The 25,932-nt window shown below is 37.7% G+C and overlaps 1 protein-coding gene across 3 annotated transcripts in view; it reads left to right on the plus strand.

Annotated features, from left to right (window-relative positions):
* The window catches only part of LOC146003728 (sialin), a 138,832-nt gene that overhangs the window by 79,237 nt on the left and 33,663 nt on the right, over nucleotides 1-25,932 (plus strand). For all 3 annotated transcript variants that reach the window (XM_083142123.1, XM_083142124.1, XM_083142122.1), the window contains exons 4-6: nucleotides 4,132-4,365; nucleotides 11,222-11,306; nucleotides 20,511-20,731. In XM_083142123.1, coding sequence (XP_082998249.1) covers nucleotides 4,132-4,365; nucleotides 11,222-11,306; nucleotides 20,511-20,731 — 540 coding nt within the window. The remainder of the gene's footprint in view (nucleotides 1-4,131; nucleotides 4,366-11,221; nucleotides 11,307-20,510; nucleotides 20,732-25,932) is intronic.

Raw genomic sequence — 25,932 nt, forward strand, 5'->3', positions numbered from 1 at the left:
TCCAAAAATATTGTTGTTCCCTAAAAAAACATTGCTTAAATTTGAATTTATGGTGTTCATGCAATAATTAACACATATTATTGTGGCTAAAATGAAATTATATGTGTGAAATACATAATTTTTGGTTGACTTTCATTTTCCAGAAGGGGGGCCACGGCCCCCCCTTGCCCCCCCCTTCTGGACGCCCATGGGTATAAGGGGTGACCTTCCACATAGTACATCCAATTGTCAACCTCACTTCCACATAGTACACCCTGGACTGCATTTTGCAAATAAATGAGGCTCTGGCGACTGGCCCCATGGCCAGTATAATTTTTTTGTGTTGTTCTGTGTTTTCTCCTTGTGTGTGCTGAGTGTCTCTGTAGAGCCTCGGCTTTTAACCGAAGTCAGAATATTTTAATATTTTAGTTACAACACGACGTTACAGTTATGTTATTTTCGTTCTGGTAAGGGGCTGGATCCTGTATAAAGTGACGGGTGCAAAATAGGATGAGTGCTGACGCACCCAAAATTTTGAATCCAAATATCACAAAAATAAAAATCAGTGAATGGTGACAATGATTCACCAAAATCAATAGATAAATAAATTGTTTCTTATCACCATTATCATAGTTGCATGCAATTAACTGTAAGAAGTGACTTTTAACTGTCTGTGCTAGAAATGTAAATGGAGTAATTTTATTCAATAATTATGCTGTCACATCTCTGATTTTTTTTCTTCAACCCCAGGTAAATTAGTTGCTAGTATAGGGGAAGAGACATAACTCTGTTCAGCATATGAAGTGGAAAATGTTAGCTGGATCGAATTTTTTGGTTGGGCCTCAGGGTTGCTTTTGCTAGCTGGGAGAGGGTGCTTTGTGACCTGCAACTGTTCTAGTGCCTTCAAGCCAAAACAGCAGGTGACAGTATGGGGGGGGGGGGGTGTCAGCAAAAACCAACCACATTGAGGAACCTGCTACCACCAGTGCCAAAGCTTGTCACACTGATACTCCAGAGCTTTCTTATTTCTGCAATGAAGCGGATGATGCATGTGCATTGGCAACAGTGAGACTTAGCACTGAGTAGCAGAGAGCCAAACGAGTTATGCCTAATGCTGTACAGTAACAAGTTAAGATACGATAATTTTAAGCTGGGAACACCTTGTTTTTCAAATTACTTATCATTTAGAATTTCTTGTTACTTAATCAAATTTTTTTTTTAGGTGGCCGCGGTGGCTCAGTCGGTAACGCATCTGACTACCATCCTAAAGGTCCCGGGTTCGATCCCCGGCCGGTTCAAATCCGGGAACTTTTCTAACGTTGGAAGCGGCCCCGGCGCCCACCCAGCGTCGAATAACATGGGTACCTGGGGGAAACCCTGGGGGGTAAAGGTGGTCAGGGGCGTGGTGCTGATCACATCACCCCCACTCACGACCGGATCAAGAAAGTGTGGGGCGTTACCCCCACACCCCCTATACGCCTTCATGGCGTGGTGCTAAGCACAGGGGAACACTTTACCTTTAATCAAATTTTTACATTAATCAGGGTGGCTGCTCACTGGGAATCACTTGAATTCCGGGAATTATGCGTGATTTATTGGATCTGTAAATCATGCATGAATTCTATGTGAATTTTTCTCCATAGACATGAAAAACTTCAAATCTTATTAATCCAAATTCCATTGAATTTATACATATTTATAAATGCGCTGAGGCAAGTTTAGTGTTTATTTTTATTGAGGAAGGAAAATAAAACTGCATGGAAACTAAAACAGAATTATTTTGATCGTTTACTTGTTAGTGTCATTTGCAGAACACACTATCTGACAAACGGAAGATTATTGGAAAATCAAATATCTTGAAGTCGGTTAGGTAAATTTGAGTTTTAAATTCTCACAATTAACAGTTTTTCGTAGATTAGTATATCTCGTACCACTTGTTACTTGTGTTTGTAGATGTATTTCAAGTCTGAGTTTGTGATAATAGCAAATGTAAATCCTGCACCTTAAATTAAATATTTTAAATATAAATATTGTTCAATTGAATTGAATTAGAATTTTTGAACACATTGGAATCAAACAGACCCTTTATATTGTTAATATATTTGTGTGTGTATTATGTGTGTGGGTGGTGAGAAGTGGTAATACGTAAGTTGAAAGAGAGATAACATCTTCTTCTACCTTTAATTTTTGGAAAGTTCATCTTGAAAACCGGGAATTATACTTGAATTTTATCATGGTTCTAGAGTGGGCACCCTGTTGACACACTATTTTAAATTATTGTAGTCCAGCATAAAAAAAATATGTAAGATTAATTGTAATATTGAGTGCGATATTATTTTAAAATGTAAAAATGTTCAGAAGTTCTAGCAATGGCGAGCTAGGGATAAAGTACCATTGAATCCTGTGTTATGAACACAGTGTATAGTTTTCAATTTAAGTACAAATAGTAGCATCTAATACTCAGTTCAATACAATTCAAACAAGCGATATAACGTGCCAAAAATGTCTTAAGTAAAACTAAGAATGTTGCTACTTGAAACATTTTTAGCTTTTTTTGTTTGTACTGAATTGTGCATTTGTGATATTAACATTTCATGTATTACATTAAAACTGTACAAAAGTTAATTTTAATGTGAAAAGTATACTTTTATTTTAAATTTTGTCTTGCTCTGAAAATCTGTCAAGTAATTTTATATGGTTAACTTCTCATTACAAACTTAAACCACAATGTTAATGATGTCAAAACACATACTAATAAGTAATGTGCTAAACATTTTAAGTAGAAAATAAAATGTTTCCTTGTTTTGTAACCTATCTTTTGCCACCGATAAATTAGCTTTGAAGTCTTGTCAATTATAGAAGGAAGATATGAGCATTGTGATCTGGGTTAAATAAATTTTAAAAATAAAATTGTTCGACAAATTACATTTTCTGCTCTAAGAACATTCCATCATTTTTAAAATTATGTTTCATCGTATATATTCAAAAGGCATGTTTTTCTCATTAAATTCAATATGCGTCGTTTACTTCAATTTTCTTTATCACAGTTCTTTTCATTTAATTAATTTCTTGCATAGATTACTTTCTTTTACATGCTTTTATTCCTTTTGCTTGTTATTTATTTATTTGCTTCTCTTTTAAATTTTTCTTTTTTGATACACTATTTTAATTATTTTCTGAGATGTTCTATGTGATTCATTCAAACATTCAAAATTTCCTCAACACCCTCATTAAATTGATCATGAAGGCCAACGTTGGCTGTAAATTTATCCTCACAACCCCTAAATACGACTATTTGTCAATTTTGATAAAATGTTATCATTAGGGCTTGGAAATTTATGACTTACAAAAATGTCAAAAAATGACCTTAAAAAACCTTAATTTTTTTAAAAAATGGCCTAAAAGTTATTTTGGCTCTGAAAATGAAAGCTACATTTTTTTCATAAATTACAGGAGAGTAGTTGAGTAATTTGATAAAATCCATTGTTTTCTGGTTTAAACTACTGAATCAAAGAGATAAAAGCAATTAAGTGGTAATGTAGTGTTCTTTATTTTTACTTAAAGGTTATATAAAATCCACCACAAGGTTTTTCTGAATGAGTCATTCATCTTCTTTCAGAATAGAGTAGTTGGTCAGGCCACTAAGGGTACCTCAAAGTAGGCTTCACAGAAAGTATTTAATTTTATTGGAGAAAAAGTAATACCACAATAAATTACCGTATTTTCGATTAATGGTGAACTTGCTTAAAAGGATTATGTCAGGAAATTTTAATATGTAAGTTATCCTAGCAAATGCAGTTAATATTCACAAAACAACAAGAGAGGAGAAAAAAGCCTCAGAAATGAAGAAAATGTGATAAAAAAGGCAAAATATACTGAAAAATGACCTAAGAGCCAAAAAATGCAAAGTACAAAATATTTTTTTCTGTGTCTAACTGAAGGGAAACGAACTGATATCAGGATTAGTATTTTTTTCAAGGCTCAGAAATAAATATGATTTGTCATCAACTTCCAAGCCCGAGTTATCATTTTACAGTAGTTACTATATGAATTAATTGTAAAATTTCTCATGAATATTGTAAGTACAAATAATAAAGTAAATAAATTTTTGATGTGAAACATTTGAATTATACTGCTTGAAAATATTTTCAGGGTTTGCAGTTCGAATGGGATGAATATACACAAGGCTTGATTCTAGGTTGCTTCTTCTGGGGTTATATTTTTACAGAACTTCCTGGAGGCCGTCTCGCTGAAATCTTCGGTGCACGACGAGTGTTCGGATACTCCATGTTGGCATCTTCCATACTCACCATGCTCACACCTTTAGCTGCAAGACTCAGTTACATTGCCGTCATCATTTTGAGAGTTCTACTGGGTGTCTTTCTAGTAAGTAATTTAATTGTTGGTCATTAATTAAGATTATATTGAAGAACAATTAACTAAATAATGCTCTAGCCTTCTTAATCCCAAAGGTTTATGGCTGTAACCATGGGCATATTTAAGGGGGGTTAACTTGTCCAACTCCCCTCCCCCCTTTTGGTTTAGTAAAATTACCAGATTACCTGTTCTATCCACTTGTTCATGAAAATTTCTTTAGACTTTTATTCTCCTAAATTAGAGACGTATAGCATAAGATATGGATGGGAAGGATATTATGAAATTCCACACACAAGATGGGACTGCAGACCAAATGTCTGCAATTTCCTGATAGTTTCGGAATTTCTGCGATAAGAAACTGCATTGGGACTGTCAAATCAGTTTTATTTTTTTTCCATCTAGTCTTTTTAAAGGAATCTAGTTTTTAAAAATGCAGTGCAAGAAAACCAGGTAAACATCGTAAGATTCTCAAGATGTTTGACACAAGATGGACAGAAAATTATCAATAGTAAGTAGTGTGACTTCGTGACTACATACACACAACTTTGTCGGGTCTAGCAACTCCCCCCCCCCATACCTGCTCCCCAACAAGCTATATGAATTAATTGTCAGCATTGTCCTGGATTTTCACTTATGAAATAAAGCAGTCCTAATTATACCAAAAGTTGAACCCCCCCTTACGTGAACTATATATATACACCCATGGCTGTAGCAACACTAGCCTTCCATCTGTCCCTATCAGTGGCGTCTCGTCCTTTGGGGCTTCCGGGGCTTAGCCCCTAAAGAAAAACGAACGTATTGACGTAATTTTCAATCACCATAATACATAACTATCACACAATTTTTTAAAAGGCGATTTTTACCGACGTAAGTTCATCGTCAGCAGCAATGGATACGACAGCGCTCCTAGCAGCATTGATGTCAGTTATCATCTCGGCGCTCGTCGCAAAGGAAGGCATGGTCTAGGCTACACACTACAGTGAAGGTCACATGCTAGCAGAGAGAGTGAAGGGAGGAGTGCAATGGGTTTGGATGTTGATTCGGGGCTACTTCCGTGGCGTCGCGTTCGTTCGATCCCGCGTGTTGTAGTGTAGCGTTGTGGTGGCTATTATTCGCTATGAACAAAGTGGATTTCTTGTTGGCAACACCATTTTAGACATTGAGTGACCAAGAAAAAATTGTTGTTAAACAATTAGGTCCTGACCATCCGAGTGTTACATTAATACAAAAACACAAATCACAATCACGCTCTTTCAATCCAGACTGGTACAATAGAAAATTGTGGTTGACAGCTAGCGAGATCAAGAAAACTCTCTTTTGTTTTAATTGCCTTTTGTTTGGTGGTGATGCTTCATGGACAGTTCATGGTATGTGATCTCAAACATCTTTCTGAAAGAATTAAGTCACATGAAACTAGTTCTTCGCACATTGGAAACTCGTTAAAATTGAGTTTGTTTGGAAAGGTTGATGTTCGAACACAAATCAATGAAGGATATAGACTGTCAATTACATGGCACAATGAATTAGTCCAGAAAAATAGGCATATATTAAATAGAATTATCGATTGCTTAAAATTCTGTGGTCGACATGAACTTGCTCTATGAGGACATAACGAAAGAGAACAATCTTTAAACAGAGGCATCTTCCTAGATTTAGTAAATGAGATTGCTAAGCTAGATAACAGTTTGCATGAACATTTAGAGGAATCCAAAGTAAATAAATACACATCAGCCATGATACAAAATGAGTTGTGTTAACAAAACAGCATGCGCTATTGAGTGCTGCGATATAATTATTCATCAAGCTGAAGAGAGATTTGGGGCAACTGAACATTTGGAGTGTTTCAATTTAGTTGACCCTGCAAAATTCAATGACTGGAGGAAGTCTGATTTTCTCGATGATTCATGTAAGAATTGTGCCAAATATTATCCCTTCATAGAAGAGGGAAAACTAAAGAGTGAACTTCGTGTTCGTCATTGTAGTGTAAAAACATAAACTCTATCAGTACATTGCATTCGTAGTTTTAACAACTCCATTGGCAACACCTGAATCTGAACAATGTTTCAGCACATTTAAGGGTATTAAAACCTGCTTAAGAAATGCAATGGGACAAGACAGCCTCAATGCCTTGGCAGTGCTTACAATAGAGAAAGAATACATTGCAAACATAGAGGGCTTCAATGAAAAAAATAATTACAAAATTTGCTGAGCAGAAGAACAGGAGAGCACAGTTCTTGTTTAAATGAGAACAAACATTCGTAGAAAGGTGCGTTTCACAGCAATACCTGTTTCTTTTGTAATTCATGTGAATGGTCATTATATTTTAAATTCTTTAAAAAAATAAGTCCAATTTTGTAATTTAGAAGAAGATAAATACCTGTTTTTTGCAATTCATATGAATTGTTATTATCTTTTAAATACTTTTTTAAAAATATAAGTCCAGTTTTGTAGTCTAGAAGAAGAAAAATACCTATTTTTTGTAATTCATGTGAATTGTCATTATATTTGAAATTCTTTAAAAAATAAGCCCCAGCCAAATTTGAGGCCACGAGACGCCACTGGTCCCTATCCTGGGCAAGGTCAATTCAATCTTTTCCATCCTTACCGCTTTCCTTTAGGTCCATCTCAACATTATCCGTCAATCTTCATATTGACCTTCCTACAGGTCTTTTACCATCAGGTTTCCCAACAATAATCCTGTAAACTCTTCTTTTCTTTCCCATTCCTGCCACATGGCCTGCCCACCTAAGTCTTCTTGATTTGTCCATTACTTTATGACACTTAAATTGTTAACTTGAAATTTTTTTTTAAGGGAAATAGCTAACTCAAGCAATTAATTCTGTTTCCAATTATGAGTCTTCTCTAGATGCCAAGTTGAAATAAATTTTGTGGAATCACCTAAGTCAAGTAAGCTAGACTTTACTACAATTCATAATTTGTAATTGTACTTGAAGAAAGTGTGGGGCCCTAACTCCACACCCACTACACCTCCATGGCATGATGCAAAGCACAGGGGATCACTTTACATTTCTTTTTTTTACTTTTTTCATTGTACTTGAAGACTTCACTGTTTTGTTAATCTTATTTTTTTTGTTTGTTGTAATAATAACATTAATTTATGGAGACATATATTGTGTTGTAAAGACATAAATAATACACATGTAAGTCTTCATTATTTATTTTTTACAAATATTATAATGATCCACGGTCCTGCATCTTTGTAAAAAAATACTGATATTTTCAAATCAATATGTAATTCTGGAAGTATTTAGAATGCTGATCACAGAAATGACATCCATTTTTTCCCATCACGTCAGGATTTTTCATAATCAAAATTATCATATTCACCATTACATTACATCTATTACCTAATGCAACAAAGGAAATTTATGCAAGGGAAATTGCGACTGTTTACAAACCAAAAAGTGGTTTTGGAAGTGTTTTGAATGCTAATCATGGAAATGACATAAATTTCTTCCAATCACGTGAGGATTTTTCTGCACGTCTCTAAGTTCAATCAACCCACCATATTATAACATTGAGTATTGGACATTTTATGAAGGAAATTTTCATGAGGCATTTCGAAAATAAAAAAACTATGTAATCAAAGTCCATACAATTTTCATGCCAATGTGTCATGTGAAGGTTGATTAAATGCTTACTATTCTACATGTAATTATAGTTCAAAATTGGAGGATTTGTATTGTAGAAAACCAATATTTTACCACCATCTAAACAGAGCCATCTATTGGGGAAATGATGGAACTACTCATTTTATTGTGAAATTAAGGCAGTTAATATATTGCTGTTTTCTGAAAAAAAAAAAAAACTAAATCTGATGGTTAAAATGGATTTCATTTTTTGGAATCAGCATGCTGAAATTATTACAATTTTTATTGCAGTGTGTGGATTACCTATAATTCAACCAATAGCCATCTGTGAGACATCCAAAGTAATGTTGACCTGTGTTATGTGTAATTTGTTTGAAGGAAACTTTCCAGCAGAAAGTAACTGTGAAATTAACTTACAGTCATTTTTCAAATACCCGTAACTGTGAGTCAGTGGCATATGCCAAGACCAACACCAGGGCTATCTCCAAATATCGTAGTGTTTGAATTTTAAATGAAAATCTGTCCAGCAAAAAAAGGGGGGGGGGCTCTTCCTCGTTCATTTTGGATTTGTTTTTGTTTACATCGAAATCTTACCATTAAAAACAACAATAGTAAGCAATGGACATAAACTATTTCATAGCCGGCCCCTGTGGCGGAGTGTTGTCGATCTCCGTGGTGAAGTGGTTAGCAGAGCGCGATACAACGCCAGGGGTTCCGGGTTCGAGTCACAGATAAGGCATGGATATTTGTGATTGTCTGTCCTGAAAAGTCCTGATATAGAAATTAGAATGAAATGCTATGGGCGAATGACGTGTGATGGGGGAAGCTTCCACATAGGAGCTTTCTCTCTCTCTCTCTCTCTCTCTCTCTCTCTCTCTCTCTCTCTCTCTCTCTATATATATATATATATATATATATATATATATATATATATATATATATAAATCAAATAAGGTAAAAGGAAACACTCACCGGACAGTAGGAAAATTCAAAATTTTCGCTAATTTATAGCATCATCGGTGTGAGAAGAAACAGAAGACGGAACCGGAAGTTGGGGTCCTGCAGAGTTGCCACAGTTTACGACGAGCCTGGTGACGAAACAGTGTTTTTTTCGTTCTACGCACCGCTTCTTCTTCAATGGGGACCTGGCAACTCTGCAGGACCCCAACTTCCGGTTCCGTCTTCTGTTTCTTCTCACACCGATGATGCTATAAATTAGCGAAAATTTTGAATTTTCCTACTGTCCGGTGAGTGTTTCCTTTTACCTTATTTGATTTTTACTTAGCCCTTTTGGCCCTCCTTGCTTTTATCCATATATATATATATATATATATATATATATATATATATATATATATATATATATATATATATATATATAAAAGAGGTTAGATTGTGCTACGATGCTAGGGGTCCCGGGGTTCGAATCCTGGCCTGGATGTTTCTGAGTGTTCATTCATCAATTTCATCATAGCATCCCTCATTCCCATCTTTGCAAATTAGCCAAAAGTGGCTCAAAAAGCGAAGTATTATTTATAAAAAGGAGCGGTCTATAACATGCAATATGTAGGACCTGCATGCGAGTATGAAATAATAATAATAATAATAATTAACTTCTTACCTTACTTGAAGGTAAACTCTATTCTTCCCTCCTTTTGCGTGATGTTTTTGGTCACTTTATCGAAGAATGTGTCCTCACATGAATAGCCAAATTACTAAAACACAGAACAACACAACACATGTCAACAACACAGCACAACAAAACAGCCTCAGTCACTGAAATTTTTTTTAGAAATCATTCCCATCAATGGTGAACACGCTATGCGAGCGACACAAGGATCTCGGATCTCGAACACGTTTGACCATATATACACACATTGCGAAAAACATCGACCCGCGTCATTGAAAACACGTGCGCTGAATAGTTGCTATGACAACAGGGACTGTTTATGTTGCCAAACGTATTTCCATTCAGAAGGGATGGCTCGGGCCAAAACCCCGCTGCGAACACAAAGGTTTTGACATTTTGAGAGGGGGAGGAGGGTTGCTTGAAACAGAAGTAAACAGGATGGCAACATGGATGATGTCATCAGAATGTCCCATATAGCTGCGACCACAGTGGAATTCCAACAAGAAGCAGAGTGCCAACTTCAGGGGAAAATCACTAAATTTGGCAGATTTATAATGCTTATATGTGACGAAATTCATGGAACTTAAAGAGAAACAGGCAATGCTCGAAGAGATAGAGGGGGGAAGTGATGTAATTTTCATGAGGCATCCACCTAGCTTGGATAATTTGCATTGGCACCCTCGCCTATAATATTTTTTTCCAGCGATTTAGCGAATTTCGTATTTCCATTGTTGGCAAGACTACAACATCGCCAGGATGCAGAGAAACCTTCAGTCTCCAGCGCTTGGGGTTGGAAGCCAGCACGAGGGATCAATCACCAAGGTCGTCCCTGCCAGCACAAATACGCCATGGGTTGAAAGCACAGCCTGCTGGTTCAAAGACTTTTCCCTCAGACAAAGAAGCCTGACGATAAATAAAGACAACAATACACTAGCACTTTCCCCTTGGTCGTTACTTGAGAGTGAAGCATCGGTTAAATTTGCAAGTCGATTATTTCCTGTATTTTAATAGGGCTTCAGTGATAGCCTAGAATATACATGCCTGCTGTGAGTTAATTTTTTAGTAACTGTAGCGCAGCTACTTTTAAAATTATCTTTCCGAACACTGGCAGCAATTGGCAAGTTTTGAGTCCACTCACATATCTAGAGCACCAACATTAGCCACATGTTATTTGATTTTTTTTTTGTACAAGTTCATGTAACCACTGTTGGATATTACAAAATAATATAGTAAATGTTACTATCAAAGTGTTTTTTATTCTTGTCCTGACATTTTGGTTCCCCAGAACTTTTCCAAGCATACACTACCAAGAGATCGATACATGCACTTGCACACACACACACACACACACAAAAAAACAAGCAAATCCTTACATGGCTAGTCACTATGTACTCTGGGGAACCAGGATAAAATGCTGCTTAATTTTAGTTGTTATGTAAACACACACATGGAGTGATTTCTACCTCATTTTGATTCCTTCTCCTCTGTTGATCATTTGTTCCAGTTGTGGGATGATAATGAAGTTTTCAGGATGCTTGCATTAATGTGTTGGCTTAGAATAATTGTTAAAACAATCAATAATGACCAACGGAAATAAAAATATGAAATTTGTTTCATATTTTAGGGTGCTACATGGCCATCAATACATCCAATGATAGCAATTTGGATTCCTCCAATGGAAAGAAGCAAATTCATTGCAAACATGATGGGTAAGAGTTTAGTAATTATATAGCATTCACAGGAAATTATAAGTTTGAAAGTTTGTTTTATGTTTTGTGTGTGTATCATTCAATCTCTCAATGCTAACTTTTTCTCTTGTAGTTTACACAATATTTGATGTAATGTTTCTTGAAGAATAAATGTCTGATAAAGGGAGTGTGTGTTCTCCCAAAACATCAAATATTGTATTTATATGCATGTAGGAACCAAAACTACAAGAGAAATAATTCTACAATGCAAGCAATACATACATACAAGCAGCGCTTGAAGTGAGGGGGATTGTGGAGGAATGGTAAAAGTAAAGTAAAGTGCTCCCCTGTGCTTTGCACCATGCCGTGAAGACGTATAGGGGATGTGACCACACTTTCTTGGTCACGGACGAAACTGGGGGTGATGTGATCAGTACCATGCCCCTGGCTGCCTTTACCCCCCTCAGGAGTTTCCTCCAGGTACCCACTTTATACGACGCTGGGTGGGCACCGGAGCCGCTTGAACAGGTGGGAAAAATCCCAGGTTTTTCCTGCTGGGGATTGAACCCAGCTCTCTCATGTGGTAGTCAGATGTCCTAACAACTGAGTTACCACAGCTCTAGGTAACAATTTTTTTTTTCAAAACCTCCCCACCAGCGAGATGTGTGCGAGATAAGTGAAGAAACCAGTGAACAAAATAGCCAGTGCTCTAAGCAAACACAAGAGATCATTCCTTTTCCCACTAGACAACCCAGGTGTATATGATGCCCATTGTGAGTGCAACTTACATTACATTGGCAGATCCATTAGATCTGTCAACAAATGTATACAACAGCACTTAACGGACACAAAAAAATCCCAACCTACTACCAGTTTAGCAAGGCACCTCAAGTTCAACAAACACAGGATCCAAAAAGTTTCTGTTAGGCATACATCAACACCAAAATCAAAGAAATGCATGCATTTATGCACTTTCCGCATGAGCTGAATATCGACAGCGGTCAGGCTCATCATGTTTGGCTCCCGCTATTACAACATCTCAAACCTATCACGTGCAGCAGACGAAATGGCTACACCAGCGCCCCTAGCAGCAGTTGAGGAAACAACAGGAACCGGAAGTCAACCTAACAGTAAAGCATCGAGTTCCCAAGTTAATGGTGGCAGAGGCCACCAAAATTAATAGAACATTTTCAAGTAAGTTTTGCGGATATATCTTTAGTAACTCGCTTACATCTTATATTATCAACTGTGTTGTTTATTCCCTTTAACATGAAATCAGGTTAAGTTTGTGTTTATTTTCAATGTTTCAGTGAGATGAATTGCAATGATGCACTCAAAACATTGGAAATAAAGCTTGACTGAACGTGTCCGATATTCCGAGATCACTTGACACGTCCTTTCCCATTGCACAAATATTTATTGTTAATATTTATTGTTATTAATTATCTTTTCTTGTGCAAATGTTTATTGTTCTTTAATATTAATTTCTGTAATTTACCTATCACTGATAATGTCAGGATAGTGACTAACCTGTATATAATTATCTTGTTAAGAGCTGTTGCCATGGCAATTACGAGTGTCTTTTGTCTTGACTTAGGAGTTCGGGCTTCAAGTAAAAAAAAGAGTGGTTAAGTTGAATTGTAAGAAGCTGTTATTTCTTTGACTGAAGTGGATTTTATGCACATAAGTATTTATTTTGCTAAGACGTAAAATATAATTATTTTCTCTTAGCGAAAACTTGACTTTGATTTGTTTTGACCAACGAACGAAGAGAGATATTACCCCATACCCTGAGAGGCATCACGTGTATGCTTTCGAGTCTTTCATGTGAACTTATTATTTGTTCTTTTACTTAAATCATGTTCTTTTGACTAAAGAACATGTCAATATTTTGGCGCAACAACGCGGGGCCGAAATCTGTTGTTTCGTTTGTGGTGTTCATTTTTGTGTGTTCGTGAAGAGTAATTGATTTGTGATTGTGATGGAAATTCTGTGCTAGAAGAATATGGATAAGAAAATGTTGAGAAGTGCAAGTAAATCATCGGCTGAGGAAAATGAATCTCCAGTGCAGTCAGTTCCAGTTACAGCAGACCTGCTTTCTTCAATACGGATTATGTTGGAGGAAAGTACAAGGGCTATGGAAACTAAAATTCAGGGAAACATTAGAGAAAGTTCCAGCAATCTGGAAGCAAAGATCCAAGAAAACGCCATTGCTTTGGATTCTCTGGAATCAAAAATTAAGGAAAACATTAGAGAAAGTTCCAGCAATCTGGAAGCAAAGATCCAAGAAAACGCCATTGCTTTGGATTCTCTGGAATCAAAAATTAAGGAAAACATTAGAGAAAGTTCCAGCAATCTGGAAGCTAAGTTTCAGGAGAATGTAGCCATGTTGGAATGCAGTTTGAACTTAAAGTTAGAGGAAAGTGGTAGAAATCTGGTGGAATCAGAAAGGCGCTTAGAAGAGAAGTTTTCACAGGGTTATTTGAAACTCACAGAATCTGCTTTGGAGATGGGACAGAGACTGGACAATTTGACTGTAAAAATGGAAGAAAATCAACAGAAGATAAAAGAAAGCATTCAAATAGAGATCGTTAACTTACGTCAGACATGTGAAGCAAACTCTCTACAAGTGGAATCAAATGTGCAAAAAGAAATTGCCCTGTTGAGAGAAGAGGTTGAACAATCTCAGGGTAACTTTCGTAAGGAAATCGCTGAAGAACAGAGCAGTTTCAGAAAGAAAGTGTTTGAAAATGTGAATCACCAGGTAACTGTTATCACAGACAAGTTAGAAGATACCATTAATCACAAAGTGGCAGAGAAACTTGCTGAGAATATAAATGAAACCGAGGGATACCGAAAAGCTGGAGGAAAAAAGAATGGAGGAAAACAGTTGAAACTAAATAAGACAAATTTTCCTCAGATGTTGGTCATATCTGTAGTGAAATTGTTCATATTTCTGATCAGCTGAATAGGTTACAGATCCAGACGAACTCTGATCATCCTAAAATCCACCGTGTTGATGAAGGTTCTGGAAGATCGACATTTTATCCCATCTGTTCAGATGAAGCTTCAAACCTACAAGGAAAAACGTCACGGAAAAAGAGGTACAAGAAGATGAACGAATCCAGCTCCTCAGACAGTGAATCAACTGCTCGCAGCAGAAGAAACAGAAGAGAGCCTGCTTCACGCATGGTACACACTGGGGTAACTCCTAGAATGGCAGACATCAATTCTATGAGAAAGTTCGACGGCAATATTATCGCTACTTCAGCTCAAATATATTTAAAGGAATTAAATACAAACCTTGAAATTCTACAGATTCCTCAACATTATAGGCTTGAAATCATTCCACGTTTGTTAACTGGAAAGGCTTATCACTGGTTTTATTCGCATAAGAATGATTTCCGCACTTACTCTGATTTTTGCAGAGAATTCAAGAAGCGGTTTGCTTCAACAGAAGCGAAAGAGAGAGAATTGGCGTCTGTGAGGACTAGGCTGTACAATAAGCAGAATGATAACAATGTGGAGGAATACGTTTGGTCTGTGTACTCTGCCTATAGGAATCTGAGTAATCATTACACCGAGCAGGAAGTAGTTAACCTAATCATCAGACAGCTACCTTTTAGAGTAAAGCAATTGTGCTTGGCTCATGCTCCGAACACCGTGGATCTCTTAGCAGATTTTGTTAAGAGATATGAGCAAGCAGAGGAACAAGATGCTTGGCGGTCTACATGGAGACGAGAAACTGGCTCTCAACAAAATAGCAGAGATGTTCAAAGAACGTCTAGAATTTGCTTAGTTCAGCAACAAAATAGGAATAACCCAGCTGAGAGTCCATACCCTAGAAATGGAAATAATTACCGTCAACAGCGTCAGTTTAGATCACGACGAGAATATCAAGCTTCCAGAGGTAATCCTGATAGACCGTATCCTAACAGCGGGTTTTCTTCGCCAAGTCAACAACGTTTATCTCCACCGAGAGATAGCAATAATGCTCCCGGAACTCAAATGACGAGCAGTGGCGTGCAGACAGATATTGTTGAACCATATCCCAGCGTTGAGCAACAGCGCAGTGTGGCAGTAACAAGGAACTTCTGTTGGGATACCGGATCTAATCTTGACCAGGTGCGGGATTTTACCCCTCGCCTAGCATAGAAACGTCCCCTTATGTTAGGCAGTCTCGGGTGAAACTGGGGGCAGCAAAATACTTTTCCCATTCTGGAGATGAAGATAAGAAACTAATACTTGTAATAAATCACGAGGAAATTAAATGTAAATTACGGCAAGCCGTTCAGTGTAAAAATTCAGTAAGAGCCCCAGAAATTAAGGCACGTGTAGCAAATGTAGACATAACCTGTGTAGTCGACACTGGTTATGGTCTCAGTGATGAGTTTAAATGTTTGGGCAAAAATAAAGCAAAATTTTCCCGGGGCTACGTTGCAATCTGTACCTGAAGTTAGACTTGTTGACTTTGCTGGAAAAAGTCGCACTAGAGTTGTTGGCAAACGTAGTATTGTGCTGGAAATTGCTGAGAGCGCCATTCCAATGGAAATCTTCATTGTTAAGGGTTTGCCTTCCGATTTGCTTTTGGGGTACTCATTCCTGCAAAAGTATGAAGCAGAGATCAATCTTAAACATAGAAAATTATATTTAAAGGTGGATGGAGAGTCGATTGAAAAGGAGCTAGAAGAGGATAATTCCGTAGATAAGCATATGAGCATCCGGAAATTTGAAGCTAGCTATGACAAGTGGACCACTTCTCCCGAAGATATAAAAAAGAAGATTGACTCTAGTCTGTTGCTGAGCATGGATCAAAAAGCCAAACTGTATGAAATTTTCATGGGTCATAAGAAGGTGTTTTCGGAAAGGCCTGGCACAGCCAAAGACTTAGAATGTGCAATCGAATTAATGAGTAATGTTCCAGTGAGCCAGAGACCATATCCAATACCTGTAGCAAAAAGAGAAAAATTGGAAACTGAACTGCAAAAATGGATAGATTGGGGTGTCATTGTGCCATGTAACTCGCCCTATTTAAATCCTCTTATTGTGGTAGATAAGCCGGACGGTACAGTAAGACCGTGTGTTGATTTTAGATTGCTCAACAAGCTGATTATTGTTCCAAGGAGTTCAGTTGAACCAATAGATGAAGCTCTCCAGAAGTTCAAAGGTGCAAAGTACTTTACCTCTTTTGATTTAGTATCCGGGTATCTTCAGATCCCAGTTAAGCCTGAGTGTCAGCGGTACACGGCGTTTTCCTACAAAGGGCGTCAATGGATGTTTGCGAAGATGCCGTTTGGTCTTGCAAATGCAGTTTCAGTGTTTGTGTCAGCGATGCACTCCATATTTGGACCTGAAACTGATTCTTTCTTAACTCAGTACATAGATGATTTGTTAGTTTACGACAGTAATCTGCAGATGCATTTTCAGCATGTTAATTATGTTTTCGGAAGTCGGAATGACTGTAAAACTAAAAAAATGTGATCTGGTCAAATCCGAGATTTTATATTTAGGTCACATTATCTCAGGGGATTCTATCCGAGTAGATCCGAAAAAGAATGATGCTATTTTAAAGTTTCCTAGACCTAGATGTCGAAAGGATGTTCGAAAATTTTTAGGATTTGCTGGTTGGAGAAGGAAATATATTAACAATTTTGCTGTGAAGGTCGAGCTCCTCTGTCAGCTTCTGTCGAAAGATAAGAAATTTCAGTGGACCCATTTAGAAGATGAGGCTTTTGAGTTGATGAAAGAGGAACTGATTAGTGCACCTGCCCTGTCGCAGCCTGATTTTTCAAAGGAATTTTGTTTACAATCGGATGCTTGTGCAAAAGGATTTGGCTGTGTACTTTTCCAGATTTTTGGACCAGATGTTCATGTTATCCAGTATGCCAGCCGGAAGTTACGAAACAACGAACTCCATTTCTCTACCCATGAATTAGAGTGTCTTGCGATTTTGTTTGGAATCGAACGTTTTGCAGTTTATCTTAAAGGACGGAAGTTCAAAATTTATACCGATCACAAAGGTCTTCAGTGGCTGCAGAACAGTAAGAATTGGAACAGTCGCTTGACCCGCTGGTAGCTTAAAATACAATCTTACCAATTCGAAATAGTATATATAAAGGGAAAAGATAATTTTGTTCCTGATACATTATCACGCTACCCTGTAAGATTAGACAATGAAAGAAATTTGGAGACAGAGGTGCTACATTATCACATTAATCAGCTCTGGGAGGAAGATGAAGATAGGGAAGTGAGTGAATGGAAGCTCGCTCAAGCCAATGATGATTTATGCTCTGAAACCATGTTCCGATTGAAACAACCCAGCGAAGACGATGATTTGTCTCTTACTAGATTACGAAAATCATTTAAAATTCATCATGAATTACTATTTAGATGTTACGGTGGTGAGTCACCACAATACAAGTTGTGTGTTCCTAGTTCGAAACGACAGCCATTGTTAAAATCTGTTCATGATGATTCTGGTCATTTTGGCATGGGAAAGTGTTACAGACAGTTGCAGTCGAGATACTATTGGAAAAAAATGAAAGCTGATATTTCAAATTACATACGGGATTGCCTCATATGTGCTAAGAGCAAGCCTGACAAATTAGGGATATTGAAAGAGAAGCTTCATATCAGTGGCAAGAGACCTCATGAAATGCTTTCGGTTGATATTATTGGAAAGTTACCGCTTTCTTCTGGTTACTGTTATATACTTAGCCTAATTGATGCTTTCTCCAAGTTTGTTACGATTTACCCTCTGCGAAGAGCCAGTACTTCTGAGATCATCCGGATAATGAAGGAGAGGTATTTTGTTCATTATCCAATTGTGAGAGTTATATTGTCCGATCAGGGATCCCAGTTCACTTCAAAATCGTGGAAAGATTTTAATGAATCCTTAGGAATACGACATGTATGTACAACGCCTTATCATCCGCAAGGAAATCCAGTTGAGAGAACTAACCAGGAAATAGTACGTATACTTCGTGTGTACTGCCAACATGACCATCAGACATGGTCCAAGCATCTATATGATGTAGCTTGGTTGCTAAATAATTCTGTGTCAGATATGACCGGCTGCTGTCCAACTGAGTTATTCTTCAGACATCCAGTTTCATCTCACGTGCTAAGAAATTTTCCATGGCCTGAGGTGAAGGAGAAGGATGAAGAATGGGAGGATAAAATTATACAGGCACAGTTAAGGGAGCGATACGCTCTTCTAAGGAGGAAATTAAAACAGAAGTTGCATGCTCTGAACTTAGAGGAAGGCGATCTTGTGTTACTAAGATATCATCGGCTCAGTTCTGCAGTCAACAAAACTATTTCCAAGTTGTTCTATTTATGGACCGGCCCTTTCGTAGCTAGTCAATTAAAATATAACACTGCTCTTCTGTTGGACCCCAGAACAAGGAAAGAAGTGAAGAGGGTTAATTTTGACAACCTCAAGAAATTCAACTGTTCTCCTGAGATGAAGAGGAAAATCGTCGGTGACAATCCAAAATCTCCTAAACTGGTAGTTCGTTGTCGATTTTGATTTTTCTTCGAGAGCATATTTGAATAGGCTGCTGAATGTTTATTTGATCTGGTCTTCTTAGTTGTATGAAGTGTCATAGTTTATTTATGATGTATCAGAAGTCCCATGCTGTACTAAAAAAATGAATCTTTCTTCAAACGTCCAGTTTTATGTCAGAACTTGTGAACTAAATACATGAAGAATTGTAAACTGTTTTCCAGAGATTGAAACCAAAATCTCCTAGACTGTTGAAAGTTTTCCAGTTCGTCGTCGATTTTGATTTTTCTTCGGAGGGGGCAATTGACACGTCCTTTCCCATTGCACAAATATTTATTGTTAATATTTATTGTTATTAATTATCTTTTCTTGTGCAAATGTTTATTGTTCTTTAATATTAATTTCTGTAATTTACCTATCACTGATAATGTCAGGATAGTGACTAACCTGTATATAATTATCTTGTTAAGAGCTGTTGCCATGGCAATTACGAGTGTCTTTTGTCTTGACTTAGGAGTTCGGGCTTCAAGTAAAAAAAAGAGTGGTTAAGTTGAATTGTAAGAAGCTGTTATTTCTTTGACTGAAGTGGATTTTATGCACATAAGTATTTATTTTGCTAAGACGTAAAATATAATTATTTTCTCTTAGCGAAAACTTGACTTTGATTTGTTTTGACCAACGAACGAAGAGAGATATTACCCCATACCCTGAGAGGCATCACGTGTATGCTTTCGAGTCTTTCATGTGAACTTATTATTTGTTCTTTTACTTAAATCATGTTCTTTTGACTAAAGAACGTGTCACACTTTCTATCACATCACCAGAATGTTTTTTCTTGCACGGTGGCTGTGCGGTCTAAAGTGTCAGGCTTTGGGCTCAGTCTATGCTCAGCGAGCGCTGCTCACTTGCTCCTCCCTGAGCAAGCTTGAACCACAGGTTTAAGGCACAGAATATATCATTTTGTGTTTCATTCTTTTGAGATGGCGGCTAATGAAGAAGTATCTGTGATTAACGGCTTGCCTCTTGGTGTAATTACAGATGAAGTTCAAGTAACAGAAGGTAATATAATTTTCCACTTTTTGTAGTTGTTTATTCCAAACAAACACCGTAGTTTTTGCAAAGTTGTGCAAGTGTGTGAAAACTAAAATTTCGAATAACATTTTTTGAGAAATGTGTTTGGTTTTGTTTTCATTCATTAGCACCCGTCATTGTTTTGAGAAACAATAATTATAATACATATTAGTTTTGCAACGTGCACTCATAATTGATGGCACTGATGTTTTTATCAATGAGCACTGCTCAACGAGTGAAAATCTTGCTCAGCGAGCATCACTCACAAATTCAACGTGCCCCTAATTAGAATCTTCAGGGGGAAGCAAAGCAGCTTTCCTCCTGAGATTTCGGCCACTGCATGGGACCAGTGACCACCCACCATCTTGAGGAAATTGAGGAACTATGAATAGTAGCATAACCTGGTCCTGGTAAACCTACAACTACAACTGAGGGTTCGTCGTGCTGACCACACGTGACCCCATAACTGGTTGGATGATCTCACATCTCCGCTGAAGCATGTGGGAGCGAGACTTGCAGTTGGTAGGTAGATCCTGGCCCTCAAAGGCTGTTGCATCATGGGATATTTAATATTTACCAGGAAGTTTCAGTTTCTACTTACTGATAGTTGTTTCAATTCAAAATGTATTTTCTCATGTTTTTTTCAGCATCTTCATTGGGTGTGGCAATCACATTCCCTGTCTGTGGCTATATCATAGCATCGATTGGTTGGGAGGCTGTGTTCTACATCACTGGTGCAGTGGCTATCGCTTGGTCCTTATCTTGGATCTTCCTTGTGCATGACTCACCTGCCCAGCATCCACGAATTTCAGAAGAAGAAAGGAGATACATTGAGACGGCCATTGGGGGAACCACTAAGAAGGGAAAGGTTAGAAAAATATGCTTATTAAATCTTTGCAGGTTTTGGAAGTAGCCACGTTCAAGGAACTTATAATCATAATAGAATTGTTCTGGTAGTGGCTAAGTTTCCTTATTTATTCATTTAATGAAGTTTGGCAAGTACAAGTACAATTTTATTAGTCGAGGGTCATTTGGAAAGTAAAGAACATTTTGCCATACAAAGATATTTATTGATAATGTTATAGAAACAGAATATACATGTTTTGCCACATACCTTCACGTACTTCTCCACATAGTAGCCTTGATTATTGAGGCACTTGTCATTTCTCCACACAAGTTTTACTATTCCCTTCTTGTACCATTGGCCACTTGGCAATTCAACCAGTGCATCCTGTAGGTCTCACCAGCTGCAAAACGTTTGCCAGCAAGGTGCTCCTTGGAAAAAAAGGGTAAAACTGAGAAGCTAAATCGATTGTCTTGAACGATGTGATCCACCTTTTGTTTCAGTGCATCATTGATGACAGAGGGTCGCCCTGATCGCTCTGTATTATGAACATCTGTTCACCCAATCTTCAACATTATGCACCACTTCCAAACTCTTGCCATGCTCATGACACCTTCACCATGGATTCCAAAAAGTCTACTGTTTTCCGCCTGCAAGAAGGAATCATGCCATGCATCTCAATGTTGGCGAGATTAGCAATCAGCATGTTCATTGTTGCAACGCGTTATACACACCACATGAATAGGTGGCAACACTAACCGCACCAGCCAACTATGTATACATACCTCACCGAACACAGCAAAGAAATGCCTGTCTGCAGTGTGGGCTATATGCAGGCACGTATCCAGAGGGGGGCTTAGGGGGCTCGAGCCCCCCCCCCCGAAAGTTTTAGGTTTACACTAGATAAAATGAGTTTTTTTTGTTTCTTGTGGTGTGAAATAAAATAATGTGACAATAATTTAAGGAAAGAAATAATTATCGAGGCAAGACGGAGAATGTTCCGTAACCCTGTTATTGATAATAGCATGTATCCAAGATGGGGCACAGGGGGCTCGACCCTCTCCCCAGGAAATTTTTCACTTTACGTTAGATAAAATTAGGTTTTTGGCTTCTTAAATAATGTGAAAATAATGTAAGGAGAGAGATAATTATCGATGCAAGACGGAGCATGTTTTATACCCCTGTTATCATTAATAGCACGTATCCAAGGTGGGAATCAGGAGGCTTGAGCCCCCTTCAGGATTTTTTCTGTTTGCACTAGATAAAATTAGGATTTTGGCTTCTTGAATAATGTCATGATAATTTGGGAGAAATAATTATCGAGACAAGATGGAGAATGTTCTATAACCCTGTTATTGTTAATAGCACGTATCCAAGGTGGGGTTGATGTGGCTCGAGCCCCCCCACAGGATTTTTTTTTTATTTTACACTAGATAAACTTAGATTTTTGGCTTTTTGAATAATGTGACGATGATTTAAGGAGATAGACAAGTATCGAGGCAAGACGGAGAATGTTCTATAACCCTGTTGTTGGTAATATTGCACGTACACTTTTCTTGCGCTTTCGGTGTTGTCTCAGCGCACTTGAGGACTATGTATAGACTTGTCAGCATTTGGGAGCTGCACAACAAAGGTAGAGTGACACGTAGGGCGATTCGTTGTAATTTCTAATCTCTGGAAGGCGGGAGAGGGTACGTTCTTGAATGAGAGAAGGAGTCAATTACTGGTGATATTAACGAATCGTTTTATCTGCGTAACGTTCTACAATATAATGAGAATATAAATACGCCGATTCAATTTTTTGATTGATCTGTACAAAGAATCGGTTAATGAGATTTCAGAGGTAAGTGTGACAATTCATACAGTCGATTGGTGATCAGATCAGTCAGCGTCCTCTGGTTGCTTTATAAGATATAGTGATTCGAAAATGAAGGCATTGACGACAGCAGAACTTCCGGGGCCTCAGAGTAGTGCTAGCTCGGTTCGAGGGCTGAAGAGATCAAGGCCTCTCTCTCTTTCTCTCTCTCTCTCTAAAGTGAATATTTCATCAGTACCGGATATTAAACGGAAATAAACTGCATAGATCAACTGAAAATCAAAGTTTTGAGTGATGATTTAGTTTTGCCAGAACTAAATTTCGTATATGCAGTCTGAGAATTTCATGATATAAAAAAATACTTTTGTTTAAGCCTACTGGGTTCGAAACACATTCAAACACTTAACTACCATAAAGAGACAGCCGAAAATTTTATGAGTGTCGAGATGTGAAAGCAAGAAGATGTTGCATATGTAGACATTTTTGGAGGAAATTGCAGGCTCTACCAGTACCCAAATCAGGGCTCTACCAACTGAGCCACCTAGTCATCCTTGACTTCAACCGATTTTTCGTTAAAATGTCTACATAGTACATGTCCTGTGTATATCAAATCGTAAGGTGTTGCCTGTATAGTGAACAAGCACAGAAAATATAGGAGAGAGAAGAAAACTGAGGAGCATTATCACCGGTTGAGGATAATTTTTTTCTATGGTCAACAAGAGCTACTACTTCAAGGTGACAATGACAGTGGCCTAATAAGGAAGATTTCACACCGTGTCGCCTGAAGATTAGGTTTGTGCGGCCTTTTGTGTCGCTACGGTGTGAAACGTTGCTGTTGATTGGCCCATTCCAATCGACATGTATCGTGTGTCCCTTTCGGTCTGAAACCTTCCTAAGTCTTGAAAATCCAAGTCACAAGGGTGGAAAATTAGGGCCTTGTTAAGGTTAGGTGTGAAGGCAGGCAGACGACAGCACCCTAAAGGATCATATCCAAACCTGAAGGAAGAACGCATCTTACTTCAATCTCCAATACGATGATAAAAACTTCTGGTGAGTTGATTTTAAAAAATGTCCGAGATAAAGAGAGGCGTGCCCAGGATTTTCGGAAGGGAGAGGGGGAATAGTGGGTCAAATGGGGTTATTACCTCACCAACCCTCCCTTGGGCACGTCACTGGAGATAAATGAGTAAGCATTTGATCATACTGGGAGACGAAACATTAGATGTGTTGGGAACGGAAGGGTTTTCATTATGTATTAAGTGTTTCGTGATCCACCTGTATTCGAGAAGACTTCCTTTGTTTCGTGCCGATATATAACAAGACAGCGGAAGCTGTGACAGGCATTTTTGAACACTTGTGAGTGCTAAGGCCTGAATCTGAACAATTTGGTGGGTTTCGGCTTTTATAAGAGCTGAAAAATGGGAGGACAAGACACGTTAGTGGTGTTCAGGCTCGAATCAGAGAGAAATATTCGAGAGCTGTCTGCGTCCAGTTCGCAACCCACAATTTGAATCTCGCGTTGTCGAGTGGATTGTCCATCCCGTGCATGTGTAACAGCTTTGTAGAAACACTCAAAGATACGATAGATGTTTTTATACCTGATGAGAAGAAATGGACAAACACACATACTGAGATGGATCCGGCACACATTATTAATGCATGGAAACAGAGGAGTCGAGTGGTAAAAAATGTTCCGATTTCACGTTCTGATTAAAATGATAGCCTTAGAGTGGCAACGATTTAAGGGATGTTGCTCCCCATTTTTTATTTTTCTGCTTCAAAATTATGGCCTTTTAATGTTAAGCCTTGGCTACCAGGAGAAAGTAAACTTTCCTTGCAACGCCCTCCGCACGCCCCCCCCCCCCCCGGTTTTGGAACCCAATTGCCACCACTGGTCTTAAACATACAATTGTGAGGTTCTTACTATACCCCTTAAAAAAATGGTGTTGAGCCCCCCCCGAAAGGAATTCCTGGATACGTGCCTGGCTATATGCACAAACATTCTTTACTTTCCGAAAGGCATATGTATTAATAATTTACATGCATTTATTTAAATTTTCCTTCAAATTACTATAATGCCATTCTTTTTCTTGTATTTATGTATTGCTTGCATTGTGAAATTATTCCTCTGTATTTTATAGTTGTTACAAAAATGTAAACACTTTTTTTGATGTAACATGTTGGAAGAACACATGCTCCCTTCATCTACCAACTTAAAAATAAATGTCTGATGAACGGAGCGTGTGTTCTCCTGAAACATTGCATGAAGAAAAAAAATGTTCACAAGAGGAAATAAATCTATGTGATGTTAATCACATGGTTTAAAAATCAAGGTAAAACAAGACCGAAAGAAACCAAACTCCAATGCCTGCCACATGGTTTTTTTTTCATTGGGTGATGCACAGTCATCACATCAATTTCCTTTACCACTATTATCAGGCTCTCTAAACTGGACCATGTTACATCTTTTAGTTCCCTGATTGTCCTCGCAAAGCTGAGTCGAGACCAAAATTTTTGATATCATACTGTGGATTGAACCATGACTGTTTATATCAAAGGCAAGAACACTAAACACCTGGCTATGCGATCCTGGGGAAGACAGGGGGGATCCCCCACTCCCCCACCAACCATCTTGTCCTAAAAATTCCCCACCACCAAAAATGTCCAGGGGGAGAGTTTTTTTTTAATAACAACAAAGATAAGCAATTAGTTTTGATTTCAAATATATTTTACTATGGACAATATCAAAAAATGTTCATATGAGTGTTGCTTGTTTTCACTCTCTTTCTCTCTCTCCCTTTCAAGTGACCATTAACAGATCCAAACCAATAACAATATATACACAATAAAAGTAAAACGATTCAATTAATCGCTAAGATGGAAGTAAAACAAGGAATTACTTTGCTATACTTTATAAATATCAGTGGCGAAGCTAAGGCGTAAATACTGGGTAGGCTGAAAAATCTGCTTATATTTTTTTTATACAGCAGGTTCATGCGTCGATTCTTGTTGGTCGCAAAAGTATCAATTCCTCTTTGCTTGAAGCCTTGATCAATAGAAAGTTCTTTAACCAGTTTCTTTTTCAATGGCTATTGTACTGAGACTGAGAGAACTTTATCTTTCATTTTTCATTGAATTACGGAGATATTTTTTTTTTTTACTCTCTTGAGGGTGCTCATACTTCTTTCGGAGGAAGCTGGGAATGTCAAGACCAACTTGATAAGTTGTGTTACTTCTTTGTAGATTGTTTGAAGATCATTGCTAACTATGAATTTTAGAAGGTCTGCAGGAGGTAAATGCTTTTCTTCATCACAGATATTCTTTAAATCATTTTTTAATCGTTCTTTGTTGAAAAATGGATATGTGGACAGAAGGTTAATTAATTTCATCACAAGAAAATGTAGTTTAT

This window comes from Lepisma saccharinum, chromosome 20, assembly GCF_977018435.1.
Source record: "Lepisma saccharinum chromosome 20, izLepSacc3.1, whole genome shotgun sequence".
NCBI classification, from domain to species: domain Eukaryota; kingdom Metazoa; phylum Arthropoda; class Insecta; order Zygentoma; family Lepismatidae; genus Lepisma; species Lepisma saccharinum.